Genomic DNA, 13,796 nt, shown 5'->3' with positions numbered 1-13,796 from the left:
GCAGACGTGCGTCCCCTTACCCCAGGTCTGGCCCCCTCTGGTTCCTTTCCTACCCCTCCTCTACGCCAGACCAGCAGGGAGGCCACTGAGGTCCCGGAAGCGGCAGTTACAGAATTATCAACATCTACAATCAAAGCGACGGAATCCGATTTTAAGTTTCCAATGAGGAGTTTTGGAACAGAAAGGTTCACCCCTGCAACTGCAGGATATTTCCTCACTTTCCTACGTGGATATTTCACGGATGTGTGTTTTGGAGAGCAGTATACAGTATAAGCTTTTAAAAACAGATTCTAATGACTTCAACTTCAAGCATCCATGATTCAATGAGTTAAAATGTTGCCGTGGCGGACAGATTGGCATGTTCTTTAGAAAGTGTACAAATTGGCAAATAGCCATGGCCTTTATTAGCAGGAGGGAATCAGTACTGTCTTAGTGTAGAATGAGTGTCTCCATTCTGCTAATTGTAACTGGTGTGTCTACAATATATTTATAATTCTATTTTAAACTGTTCCTTATATATATAAAAAATATATATCCACAAATAACAGTATAGTGTAGCATTTACTAACAATAGATAAAATGGCAATTACGGTAACTAACTAATTAATCATGGTTAATTAACATCTATTCAGGAGGGTTATTATAAAGTATTACCATTGACATAAGCTGTGCTGTTTAACAGGTTGGCCATTCAGCAATGCAGTGTGCAAGTTAAGTGGACTGGTGCAGGGGATCTCTGTGGGCGCTTCTGTCTTCACCCTGGTTGCTATTGCTGTACACAGGTAAGTCCTTCAATACACTTTAACAGTTTATATGACACTGAATAGAGGCCTTTCACTAGATGTTTACATGGCCACTTGTCCTCCACTTTGGAAGATACATGGGTTGCTGTGTGTGGTTTTTATACATATATATATATTTTTTGACCAAATCTTTTTATTTTCATATTTTCAAACAAGAAACAACACAGCACAATAATGACAATATTACATAACAGACATCCAAGAACACAAACTAACACAACAATGACTAGACAATAAATTAGACCTATTATATATCGGATACACAACCAGTCAATACAAGTTGTCACAAAGAAAAAGGATAACAAAATAAAATCTTTACTATAAAAAGTGCTTACCGAGCCCCCTCCACCTCCAGGTCCAGCAACCGCAAGCCACAGTCCCAGAGGACCCACAGCCCGGCCCCCCCGCGAGCCAAAGCACCACGCCTCTTTAGCGCCTCGACCCGCAGAGACCCCGAACCGCGGCCCACCCCAGCCAGAGCCCACGATCACCAGACCCAGATCAGAAGGGGGTCAGAAAATATACATAGGACCAATATTGAATGAAAAATAATAAACAAAACAAAATTAAAAATACAAAAACACCATAACCATCAACATACATGAATATTCGCTCTATCTCAACCCCCCCCCCCCCCCCCCCCCCCCCCCCCCCCTCTCGCCCCAGGATCCCAACGTGAGCCATAAATATAATACCTTATCCAGTACTTTCAGTACTTTCCAGAGTCATATGTGTTCTTTTAGTTTTTCCACCACGGCCCACCAGACCGCAATATTGGCCTAATTTTTTATCAAATTTTTTCTTAACATGAAAACAAGACAACACAATACAATAACCATAATAACAATACACAAAACTTCACAGGGAGATAACAGAGCAATAATAATAAAAGAAATAACAATTTATAAAAACAGAGTACAACATTTTAATTTAAAGGGGTACTATCTTACAATTGGCCTTTCCCAGTATTCAGTACCGTTTCCCGGCCGTGTGGCTCTATATCAATAAGACTTATGTCTCTAATTCTCATATTGGCGCACTCTTCCAATTCCCCTCACAACCCTCACCCTCACCAATCTGAGTCATCTCAAAATGTGCATATCAGTGATGTCAGAGATTCCCAGCTGCATAACAATGTGGCAATTGTCACCAGGCCACACAGTGGTTGGAGCCCAGCCTCAAAACGGCTTAAGATCCTGAGGTAGAAAAAACGCTGCCCCTGAGTACCCGACCAGAAATACAAAACAATGAACCTTTTAGAAAAACAAAAACCTACAGAGTGTTCCATAGACTCACAGGAACCGTGCAAAAGTGCCCAAACAGTGAAGAATAGCAAAATAGCTAAATAGCTCCCCCCCAATCAAATTCTCCCAGTTATTCCCCCAGTTAAAGTTAAGAAGGACAAGACAAAAGACAAGACAGACAAGACATTTCCTCCTCCCCCTCCCACGAGACCGCCGGACTCCCCCGAACAAGCACCTCAACCCCGCTCAGCCGCACACGGCGGTCCTGACCTTCTCAGCTGTTGCAAACCACAGGTCAATACCAGCCTGCCCCACCCCAATCACCCGCGCCGTGGATATCTCAAGATAAATCACATCCAACAGTGTTAGGGACCAGTTAATCACTGTGAGCTTCTCAGGCTCCTTCCATCTCAATGCTATTAGCTTCTTCGCTGCTGTGACGCCCGCTAGGACAACCCTTTTTAGTTGTACGGACACGGGTAGTGTCGTTATATCGTTCAGGAGTAGCGTAACAGCTGTGAATGGGATAGTTAAGCCACACAAATCTGAAAGTTTGTCCGTTATTGACCTCCAGAAGCGGGCCACTGGTGGGCAATCCCAATACATATGCATATAAGTGCCAGCGGCCCTTTGAGAGCACAAAGTGCACCGAGAGTCGGATACCAGTCCCATAGCAAATAGCTTCCTAGGTGTAAGATAGGTCCTATGAATATAATTAAAATTAATTTGCTGGTGATTGGGGTTGCGGGAAGACAATGCCACATTTGCCCAAACATCATCCCAGTCAAACTCGGGGTCCAACTCCGGGATATCCACACGCCAGATTGTATCCAATGACACATTTTTATACGTGGATTGAATATATATATTATTTTAAAGGCTATTATTATTAGCCTTTAAAGTTTATATATATTACTGGAACAGCAGATTAAGTTGCAGGCCTTTCAAGAGACATGGGTTGCTGTGTATACCGTATATATATATATATATATATATATATATATATATATATATATATATATATATATTATATGTACACAAAAAATCCAATATGGTGTGTTATTACTGGATCAGCTTGTAAACAAGTTGCAGTGGAACAGTAATATCAGGCTTTTAAAATGTTTACATACAAACTAGCACATACTGTACATACATGCTGTGCTACTGCACAGAAACAGATTGGCATGCTCTTTAGAAAGTCTACAAATTGGCAAATAGCCATGGCCTTTATTAGCCGGAGGGAATCAGTATACTGTCCTAGTGTAGAATGAATGTAAAGTGTCTCCATTCTGCTCTTTCCCACCAGGTTTCGCAGCATTGTTTATCCTCTTAAGCCAAAGATAACCATTTCTGCAGCAAAGGCAATTATATGGATAATCTGGGCTCTGGCTTTAGCGATAATGCTGCCATCAGCTGTGATGCTGACCGTGGAGCAGGAGAAGGGACACTTCATGGTGTATAGGGACAACCAGACATCCCCTCTGTACTACTGCTATGAGACATGGCCAGACCCAGCGATGAGGAAAGTGTACACTCTGGTGTTGTTCGCCCTTATCTATCTTGTGCCCCTGATTCTGATAATGATTATGTACGGTTGCCTCTGCGCCAAGCTCTACCCCACAGCCGTCTCATCCAGCTCCAGCATGGTGTCTGGGATTGCCGTTGGCCGGCCAAGCCAGCAGGCCGTATCACAGAGGAAATTCAAGGTGATAAAGATGCTGATAGTGGTAGCTCTGCTCTTCATGGTGTCCTGGTTGCCCCTTTGGACATTGCTGATCATCACAGACTATGCTAGACCCGAGGAGGACCAACTAAATTTCCTCACTAGCTACATCTACCCCTTCTGTCACTGGCTGGCCTTCTCCAACTCCAGCGTCAACCCTATTATCTATGGCTACTTCAATGAGAATTTCAAAAGAGGCTTCAATGCGGCAGTCTCATGTTGTGGGGCGGAGCTGGAGGAGGCCAGGCATAGGCAAGTCCAGCCAGGGGGTATGGCGCCAACGGTCCTCCTCAGTGCCAAACCCGTCACACTGGGCACAAGGAACCAAATCAACACAGGCAACGACCCGACAGGCTGTGTGTGTCTGGAGATGGAGCAGAGGAAGGAGGAAGCTGCGGCGGAAGCTGGAGGCTCTGGGGGCGGAGGTCAAGGAGAAGTGTCAACCAAGAGTGGCCATCACATGGAGGACGGAGTCCGGGTCACCGCAGGTGGACCCTCTGTGTGTCAGGCATGGGACGTTTAAAAGTTAGATGAGTGTGGGATCAGGGAATGGTGACTTGGCAAGCGGGAAATGTATAGATACTGAAATGCATCCAAGCATACACAATATATATATTTGTGATTGCTGTTGAAAAGTCCCTGCTTGAAAGGTGGAATCTGTAATGTCGCCAAACGGCGACATCTAGGCAAAAGAGCCCCACTTGGTACTGCGCTTTGTTTACATTTCTTTGTTTGGTTTTGATGTGTGGGTTGGATTTGCATGGGTATAGGTGAGTTATTTGTATCAATGGCCACACCTAAGAACCTAGATGTGGACAGTTCCTGAAGTCTACAATCATCTTCTGGGCATTTAACTGTCATCATCATCAATCATTTATACAATGGCTGTAACTGTGGTAGAACTGAAAATCCTGACACATCCACAGACGGACAATCAATGGTAACTAATGGCTCTCCGACTTTATATGTAAATGGTTAGCCTAGTCTTAACTTTCCTTTTTATTGTTATTTTTATTTATTCTATCTTTATTGAATGTATGCGTTGGTGGCTGGGGCGTGGGGCCTCCTATCTGAACATTTACGGGTGGGGGGGTCTTGCGTTTCAGCCAATCGATGTGTGTGGGCGGGTGTGTGCGTGCTGTGCATGCATACTTATAAGCGAGGGGAGTAGTGTGTGCGAGTGTGTGCGCGTGCATGCGTGCGCGCATTTATGTGTGTGTGTGGGGGTTTGTATATGTGGGTGTGTGTCAGGGGCTTGGCGTGGGGGAGAGGGCGTTGGTGACACCTATTTAGGGGGGGTGCGTGTGTATGTTGTGTGTGTCTGCGTGCGTGTGTGCGTACATGCAAGCGAAGGAATAATGTGTGTGCACATATCCTTTTTATTTAAAGGGGGGGTGGGTGTGTGTATGGATGTATCCTATGTGTGAGTGGGTGCATGCATACATGTGTTTGTGTGTGTGCATGCGCATCCTCTTCCTTCCCCCTTATTGTTATCTTTTTTTTTTTTACTTAGATTTTCTTTATTAAATTTTTTTCTTATTGTTATTGTCTTTTTTTATTATAATTATTATTAGATATTTTATTTATTTATACTTTTTTTTATGATTATTTTTGTATTACAATGTGTGTATGTATAGGTGTATGTATATATGCGTATGTATGTGTGTATATATGTTTTTATATGTATATATATATTATATTTATTAAATTGTTTTGTATAATTTCTTTATTTTTTTATTATTTAATTTTATTATCATTATATATTTATTTTCTTTGTAATTATTATAACATTTTATTATAATTATATATATTTTTCTCATCTGATATAGTCTAAACAGGGCTGTCATAGGCTATTCATTTTACTTGGTTTGGCTTGTTTTTGTAGCCAGGTGTGTTGGCTTTTACACAGTCTATTTAATTTTATTTAAATGGCCATAATTGTGAATAAGACAGGAGCCCTGTTTGCTCAGGAAAGTTAGTGATTATGTCATACGGAAATTACACAGTATTTGGAGTCCTGCTGCTAGTTCTAGTTCTTAGGACAAGCTTAGGAAGGTGCACAGGTGGCGGATGAGCCGAAACATTAGGCGAGGCTATACAGTTGGAAGTCGTGCGGGCGAGCGCACATTTTGTGGTTGTTTTTTTACACAATGGCGTAACAATGAGTTATTTAGCATAATTTGACCAATTTATTGGGGGGGGGGGGGGGGGGGGGGGGGGCGGTGACACACAAATACATTTCCAAGACTAACAAGTGTTCTGTCGGTCTGTCGATCTCCCTATAGCATTTAAGGCTTTTTTCCTTTTTTCTTTTTTGTCTTGCGTGCACCTGCAAACAGTGCTGTCCATGGTTCTGAATCCATACAATACACACACCCACTAGGCTACTACAGCGAGCCCCACTTATTTAATATATAGTGCAAATTAAGTGTTCAAATTAAGGCATCCAATATGATTAACCACTGTCTTACCTTAAGATTCCCCCAATTCCCCCAGTTTCTCAATGGTCCTCTCCGCCGTTGTGGATTTCATTATTGCCACTTCGGGCCATTTGCTGTGGGCGTCCACCGCCCCAAGGAACATTTGTGGTAGGTAACACCCAGTAGCTACTAGACCCACCCGCAACAGTTAGTATGTGTAGTGGATACTCCTCGTCCGAGGAGTCACTAACAGCCTTGTGTTCCACCTGGTATATGCCTTTCTTGGTCCTAGGTTTGAATGCCTCTTTTTGAAACCTAGGTTGTCTGTGCTGCGACGGTGCTTCGCTCCTCTTATTACGGCATGCCCGCTCAATGTGGCCCTTTTTGCCACAGCCCCGGCACTCTAACTCCTTGCACCAACATTCCGTCGCTTTATGCCCTGGCTTGCCACACCGAAAACACATGCCCTGTCCTGACATTTGTCTTTGGTTTACATTAAAAACCTGATGCACTTTGGCAGACGCACTCAGTTGTTGTGCCTCTCTGGCTGCCAAGTCCATTGACACACTGACGTCAATGGCCTTTTGTAGGGTGAGCCCATGTTAACAGTCTCTTTTGTGCTGCCTCACTTTGCAGTCCACACACAAGTCTATCCCTGATGGTGTCATTTAATACATCATTAAATTCACAGTGTTCTGATAATTTCCTAAGTGCTGCTACAAACATCGTTACAGTTTCCCCCTCCTCTTGATTCCTCGTTCCGCTATCAGGAGTGGTTTAGGAGAAAAGTGTCCCGTCAATGCAGTCGTACCACCGGTCGTACCAAACTCCGTAGAATGTTGAAAGTCCTTGCCCCAATCACACTCATAAACGTGGGCAAAATCTTAATGTCTTTAATGTAATTTGCGAGCACAAAGAAATCAAAGCTCTCCGTATATGAACTCCATTGTTCCACGCTCTCATCAAAGGGGCCGATACTCCCCAATATTCCAGCCATTTTTCTTGTTACCACATGCACTTTTGTCCGTACTCTTATCACTGTCTGTGTCTAGATCCGACATTCACACACATCAACGTTACCAGTCCGCCGCACGCGCATAGCTCCGTTAGCCGCCCAGGCTCAGGGTACACGTATTATCTCCGTTGCTAATGGCAACCAAATGTCCTCCACTTAGTTCCAAAGTCCAACTTTTCTTTCGACCAAGGATGCAGCGCAGTTCCGTCGTCCTCGTCGCCAATTTGTTATATCTGATCATCGTAATATAACAATGATTAATCACTCTGACACGGAGGTACTCAGTAGCGAGGCTTTACTTGGTAGCAGGTAAAAACAATAACAACCCCAGGTGCGCAATCACCACGTACATATACAGGGCGAGTATGGCAATCGCCCTGGGACAAACCTAACCCAATACATAACAATAATCACCTTGAATTATCACCCGATTGTCACCAGGGGGCTGCAGCGACAACACACACACAATACAGTAGCCTATATAATTCTGCGCACAAATATTATATATAATTTTCAAAATTCCCAGCATAACATTTGAGAAGGCTTAGCCTACCCTAGCCTTCATTACCCGCCGCCTATGGGAAGGTGTAAGTATGTTTATTTGTTCTCCACGCAGAGTGTTTGGGTTTTAGGGATTTTGGGTGTTAGGTCCTACAAGTTTGTTTGTGTTAGTTTTGTCTTCTCTCCTCTCCTCACCTCCTCTCAACAAGACCCTATGCTATTTCATCACATACCCTAATGTCTGACTATGGCTAATGCATCAAATAAGGGAGAAGCAAGTCTAAGATTTGTCTCTTGGAATGTTAATGGTATCAATGGCCAAGTCAAGAGAGGTAGAATATTCTCCCACTTAAAACATCTTAAAACCGAAATCGCCTTCTTGCAAGAATCTCATCTGACCACAGGGGATCATCATAGGTTGAAGGCCTCTTCGGTTGGCCAAACTTTCCATTCCAACTTCAGTAGCAAAGCAAGGGGTACAGCTATTTTAATACACAAAAATTGTTCAGACCAACTAATGTTGCAGATCCCCAGGGCAGGTTTATTATAGTTTCAGGATCCCTTAATAATGTCATGGTAGTGCTAGTTAATCTATATGCACCCAATTGGGATGACACAGCATTTATGGGAAAGGTAATATCTTGTTTACCTGATTTAAACTCACCATTTGATTCTGGGGGGCAACCTCAACTGCGCAATAGTTTTATCAGAGTAAAAAAGTTTTCTTTTTACTCCCAGGTCCATAAAACATTTTCTAGAATTGACTATTTTTATATAGATAATTATTTTCTTCCTGCTGTCAATAATACAGAATACAGTGATATCGGATCATGCCCCACTGCTACTTGACATTTCATTCTTACTCTTACAAAAATCACGCCCCCTTTGGAGGCTGGACTACATTGTTAAGCGATGATAGATTCTGTCAAACAATATCCAAGGTGATTGACGATTTCCTTACAACTAATAACCCTGACCTCATATCCCCATCCCTACTCTGGGAGACTTTAATGTGTATGTGTAGGATTCGGTAGGACAGGGGAGGGGGGAGGAGGAGGGGGGGTGAACATACAAAATGAGTCATTCAATGTGTATTGTATTTCATTGTACCTTGATGACGAATAAATACATTTATAAAAAAAACTAAAAAATACTGAAAATACCATCAAACTACCATGGTACGTTTTCGTAAGGGCAAGAAGAAGATAAAACAAAAGATAAATGCCATATTGTTGTAATTATGACCATGTTGAGATGTAAATAAGAACAAGTAAATGTAATACAGTTAATGGGAAGCTATAGCCTAAATTGTCTTGTCTGTATGGTGTCCCTGTAAGATAAAGGTCTCCTCCATATGTATTTTAAACCCTTAAAATGTGTTTTATTGAATAACAATTTTATATGAATATGGGTTTTCTTTCAAGACATGCCTACTCAGTTTTAAGTACAGAGAAGATATACCTCTCCAGGGGACGAATGTGGGAAAAGGCACTCTTCTAAAGTTCTAAACAAATAACAAACTGAGAGCTGCTACTTCTTATGTTTGCTAGCATATTTATCTTTAATTATTTTCATTGTTATGCATGTTTTTCTAATGCTGTGCTATTTATATGGTTCTACTCCAAATCGCCTCCCCGTTATTCCTGCAAAAATGACAATCCATACTTGCCTGTGGACTGATGAAGTGCACTCAGTAGAGCATAATTCTCCACCAGGCAGCAGTCAGGCCGCTTGAATAGAATAGAAATACTTTTATTGTTCAGTATACCTGCCTTCTCTCTTCCTCACAGAGCAAACAAACACACCTACAATATTTAACAAATGCAGAGATCCATTTCTTACCATTATTGATTATAATGACCGGTATCCAAACATGCTCGCACAACATCACATCATATCCACTATCTGCAGGAAAGAAAATAAGCCCAACTGTGAGGCTGAAGAGAGCAGACGACGTGCTTCACCGAATAGTGAAGATTGGAAATACTCAGGGGTGTAAAGTACTTGAGTAATTGTACTTTGTTACAATACTTAAGTACTGTTTTGGGGGATTTGTACTTTACTCAAGTATTATTAGGTTTGTATACTTGTACTTTTACTCAATTACATTTCAGAGAAAAAAAACAATTACATTTCAGAGAAAAAATACATAATTTCTGGGTACCTTTTACACCCCTGGAAATACTTCACCTATAAGCACAACTCTACTGTACTTATCTTACACAATGTTGTTGTAACTAAGAGATTCGCTGAAAAAAATTGAATTGCGCATTGATCACTTTTATCAACTTCTAATGTGAGTTTCACGCATAACTAGGTTTCACATGAGCATTTCCTGGATAATAATAATAATAATAATAATAATAATAATAATAATACATCTATTTTATATAGCGCTTTTCCAGGTGCTCAAAGACGCTTTACATGGGCAGGAGAGACAAACTATGGCAAAACAAAAAAAAACAGAACAAAAATAATACATGACAAAAATAAAATAACACCGACAGAATTAGAGGTCAAAAGCAAGATTGAAAAGGTGAGTTTTGAGGGCTGATTTAAAAGATGTCAGGGTGTTTGCATCACGGATATGGCTGGGGAGGGCATTCCAGAGGGAGGGGGCAGCAGCAGCGAAGGCGATGATAAGATGTCGGTGGCCTAATAGACTATAGCAAACATTAAATACTTAACCTGCAAACATAAGACTGTTCTGACAGCACAATATTGATGTAACTAAGAGATTTGTTGGGGGGGAATGGATAGGTATATAAATGGCAATGGGTCCACTATGGCATTTCCATGTCGCAAACGGGTACCAGATGGCTCATTACCTACCAGAGGCTCTGAGCAGCGAACATGTGTAGTATCACCCCCTTGTATTTTATTTCAATGGACAATGATGGAAATAAATTCAAATAAAATATTTGTTGATCAATTTGAAAAAGGTTCAATAATTCATGTAATTTGGGTGCGGCTGGGTAGCGCAGTGGACTAAGCACTCGCCTACCATCGCAGACACTCTGGGATCGAATCCAGCTGTCAGCGGTACCTCTGGCTTGGTCAGTCGTCCCTAACACAATAGACCTATCTCAAACCCTGCCCTCTTTTCTTGATCCTCCAATCACAACGGTCTCTTGCCTCGGACAAGCTTTGTTTGTCCGAGGCAAGCGACAGTTGTGATTGGAGGATCAAGAAAAGAGGGCAGGGTTTGAGATAGGTCCATTGGCAGTGTTAGCGGGTGGGAAGCCGGTGGGGTATGTGTCCTGGTCGTTGTAAACTGTGACTCCTACTGGTTGGTCAGGGCACCTGTTCAGCAGGGAGGGGATCTGGGGAAAATAACGTGAACCTCAGCGTGCGTTACGTTTCCCCAGTGAAACTCCTTGCTGTCAGGTGAAAAGAAGCGGCTGTATTGGAGGAGGCATGTGGTAGTTCTACACCCTCCCCAGGCCGACAGTGGGGCAATGCACGCAACGACCAGGAAGGGAATTGGCATAACGACTAAATTGGGATGGGTGGAAAATACAGAAAGCCCAAAAATAAATAGAATATTTTTATTTAAAAAAATGTATCATGTCCTTGGCCTGTTGTAGCTTATGTGTGATATTTCAGCCAAATCAGCCTTGTAGTGTGCCAGCTTCCGCCTAGTCCACCTACAGTACTGCAAGCTTCTGCCTGGTGGAGATTATAACATTCAATCGTTTTTGTATGGTTCAGTTGATCTCAGAGAAGCTAATTAGCAATTATATAAAGTCAACTGCAATGTGTTTGTGTCTTGTGTACTGTATATATGATGTACTGATTCTGAACTATAGTCTTAACAACACTAGGTCTGGCTTTTTTTGTTACATGGAACACTAATCAACACCTTTTAAAGTGACTTCACTCCAAGATAATAAAAATAAATGGATACTTAGCAGGTTTATAACCTTTTGATAAATAAAAGGGGATCCAATTAAAATGCTTGTATGTCTCTTTCTGCTGTAGCGTATCCCTGCGCCACAAAATAAATAATTATATTGCAGTTGATAATTCGAGCTAAACTATTTGAGTGCAGTTACTGCATGTACACCGCATAGAAATACATTGTTCCTTTACCAAGTTTTAATTTCTTAACTTCCGAAGGTCAGGTATATTTAGTCTCTGCCCCCAGAGGAGAGCAGCAGAGGCTGCTATACGTGTAGGAGGATGGAGGTATACTGCTGAATACTAAGCACGGTCTACAGTCAATTGTTTGTGAAATGTTTATTATACAGTTTGAAAGGCAGTTTGGTTAACTAAAGCTGGGAAAAGTACAGGTAGTTCAAACTAAGGAAATTGGATAATAAAATATCCACATTATGCAAAATTATAACAGAAATATAATACAAGAGGAAGTCACACAACTGCATATTATACTACTTTATTGCAAAAAAACAAAGTACAGGAAGTACATCCTCTGCTTTTTTGTGGTGGAGACAAAGTTTGCCTCCTACTTATTGATGAACCAATGATGTTAAGGGTGGGGGGGGGGGGCTCTTCCTGAAGTCCCCCCCCCCCCCCCTAATATAATAAATAGAATAATACAATTATATCCACATAATACAGAATTACAACAAAATATAATACAAGAGGAAGTCACACAACTGCACATTATACTACTCTATTGCAAAAAAAGTATATTCCTGAAGTCTACAATCATCTTCTGGGTATTTAGCTCCAGGTTGTCTCAAGGCTAGCCCTACATGCGTCATCAAAGCGCATGTAGGTGTTTTTATGCTCTGTACCATTATTACTATCTAAATTGTAATAATTGTGGAATATTACTGTAATGAGCTGTATGTGTATGATTCAAGCGTCCTATGATCTTCATAGGATGCATAACAGAAAAAAGCATTCCATGTGAAGGTATTCTGTATTTTTGCATGTCAACTAATAAAGAAACTTGAACTTGAACTTGAGAAACTTGGAAATCATTTGTACAATGGCTGTAACCGTGGTAGAACTGAAAATACCATCAAACTACCATGATACGTTTTCGTAAGGGCAAGAAGTAGATAAAACAAATTGTTTCACTTGACATCGTTGTTTATTAAGATAAATGCCATATTGTAGTCATTATTACCGTCATTATAAAATATTTTTTAAAGAAGAAAATTATAATAATTTAAAAGTAAGTGTAATACAGTAAATGGGAAGATTAAGTTATATTGTCTGTATGGTGTGTGTATGTTGTCCAAAATGGTATGGTGTATACTGCCAAATACTATATGCATGGTCATACACACTTAGTAAATTAGTAAAACAGTCAATTGTTTGTGAAATGTTTATTATTAAGTAATTAAGTACTTTGGAATGGGTCGGGTGGTGGTTAACCCATGGAAAGCAGTACTTGTTCTTTATAAATCAAATAATTGTCTGTCATGTTAAATATGTGGCTAAAGAGGAAAATAAATGTAACTTTCAAAACCGCAAAACTGATTGTTGTTTTATTATTATTTGTATGCATTTCATTCATGATAGATAAATAAATAAATAGAAAGATACAAACAAATAAGCTTCCACAAGCACGTTGTCACCTGAAGAACACAAAGGTCAGAGTGGTCAATCAAAAGGAATCGGACAATCACGAGATTACACAAATCAAAGTGAGCTGAGTAAATAATGACCTAAGAGACTCTCCTATCATCATTGAGGCACGGATGAACAAAAATACTCTCCTTTTCACCATGCTCACCTAACGTTACATGGATTCACAGCTCGCCGCTGCCCATAGGAGGCCTACAACCACAAACAAACCCCTCAGATTACTGCCCCTCACTAAATCGAAGATTAATCTATAGTCTTTTTAACGTTTGTATTCTCTTCTCTTTGCATTCTTCCAGATTATAACTGAATCATGAGTCTGCTCTAAATGACTCTTGTGCAGTACAGGATACATAATAATAATAATAATAATTCATTTTATATGTATAGCGCTTCTCAAGAACCCGAAGTCGCTGACAGTAGGCAGAGAAACAAAGAAACAAAAAGGAACATAATACCACGGGGAAACAGGGAAACAACATTTGTTTTTGAGTTTTGAGTTCAGACAAAGTAAGGAAAAGAAATGCAATT

At 40.9% G+C, this 13,796-nt stretch overlaps 1 protein-coding gene across 1 annotated transcript in view; it reads left to right on the top strand.

Moving 5' to 3' along the window:
* The window catches only part of npffr1l3 (neuropeptide FF receptor 1 like 3), a gene marked incomplete at both ends in the record, with an annotated part of 30,048 nt that extends 25,755 nt beyond the window's left edge, over positions 1–4,293 (top strand). Inside the window, 2 exons of the mRNA XM_084324821.1 lie at positions 683–782; positions 3,354–4,293. Of these exons, the coding sequence (XP_084180947.1) occupies positions 683–782; positions 3,354–4,293 (1,040 nt within the window). The remainder of the gene's footprint in view (positions 1–682; positions 783–3,353) is intronic.
* Between the last annotated feature and the right edge of the window lie 9,503 nt (positions 4,294–13,796).

The sequence above is a fragment of the Notolepis coatsorum genome (assembly GCF_963971535.1).
Source record: "Notolepis coatsorum genome assembly, chromosome: 11".
Classification (NCBI taxonomy): domain Eukaryota; kingdom Metazoa; phylum Chordata; class Actinopteri; order Aulopiformes; family Paralepididae; genus Notolepis; species Notolepis coatsorum.
Note: the sequence above shows the minus strand (reverse complement) of the source record. Positions and strands in the feature narration are given on the sequence as shown.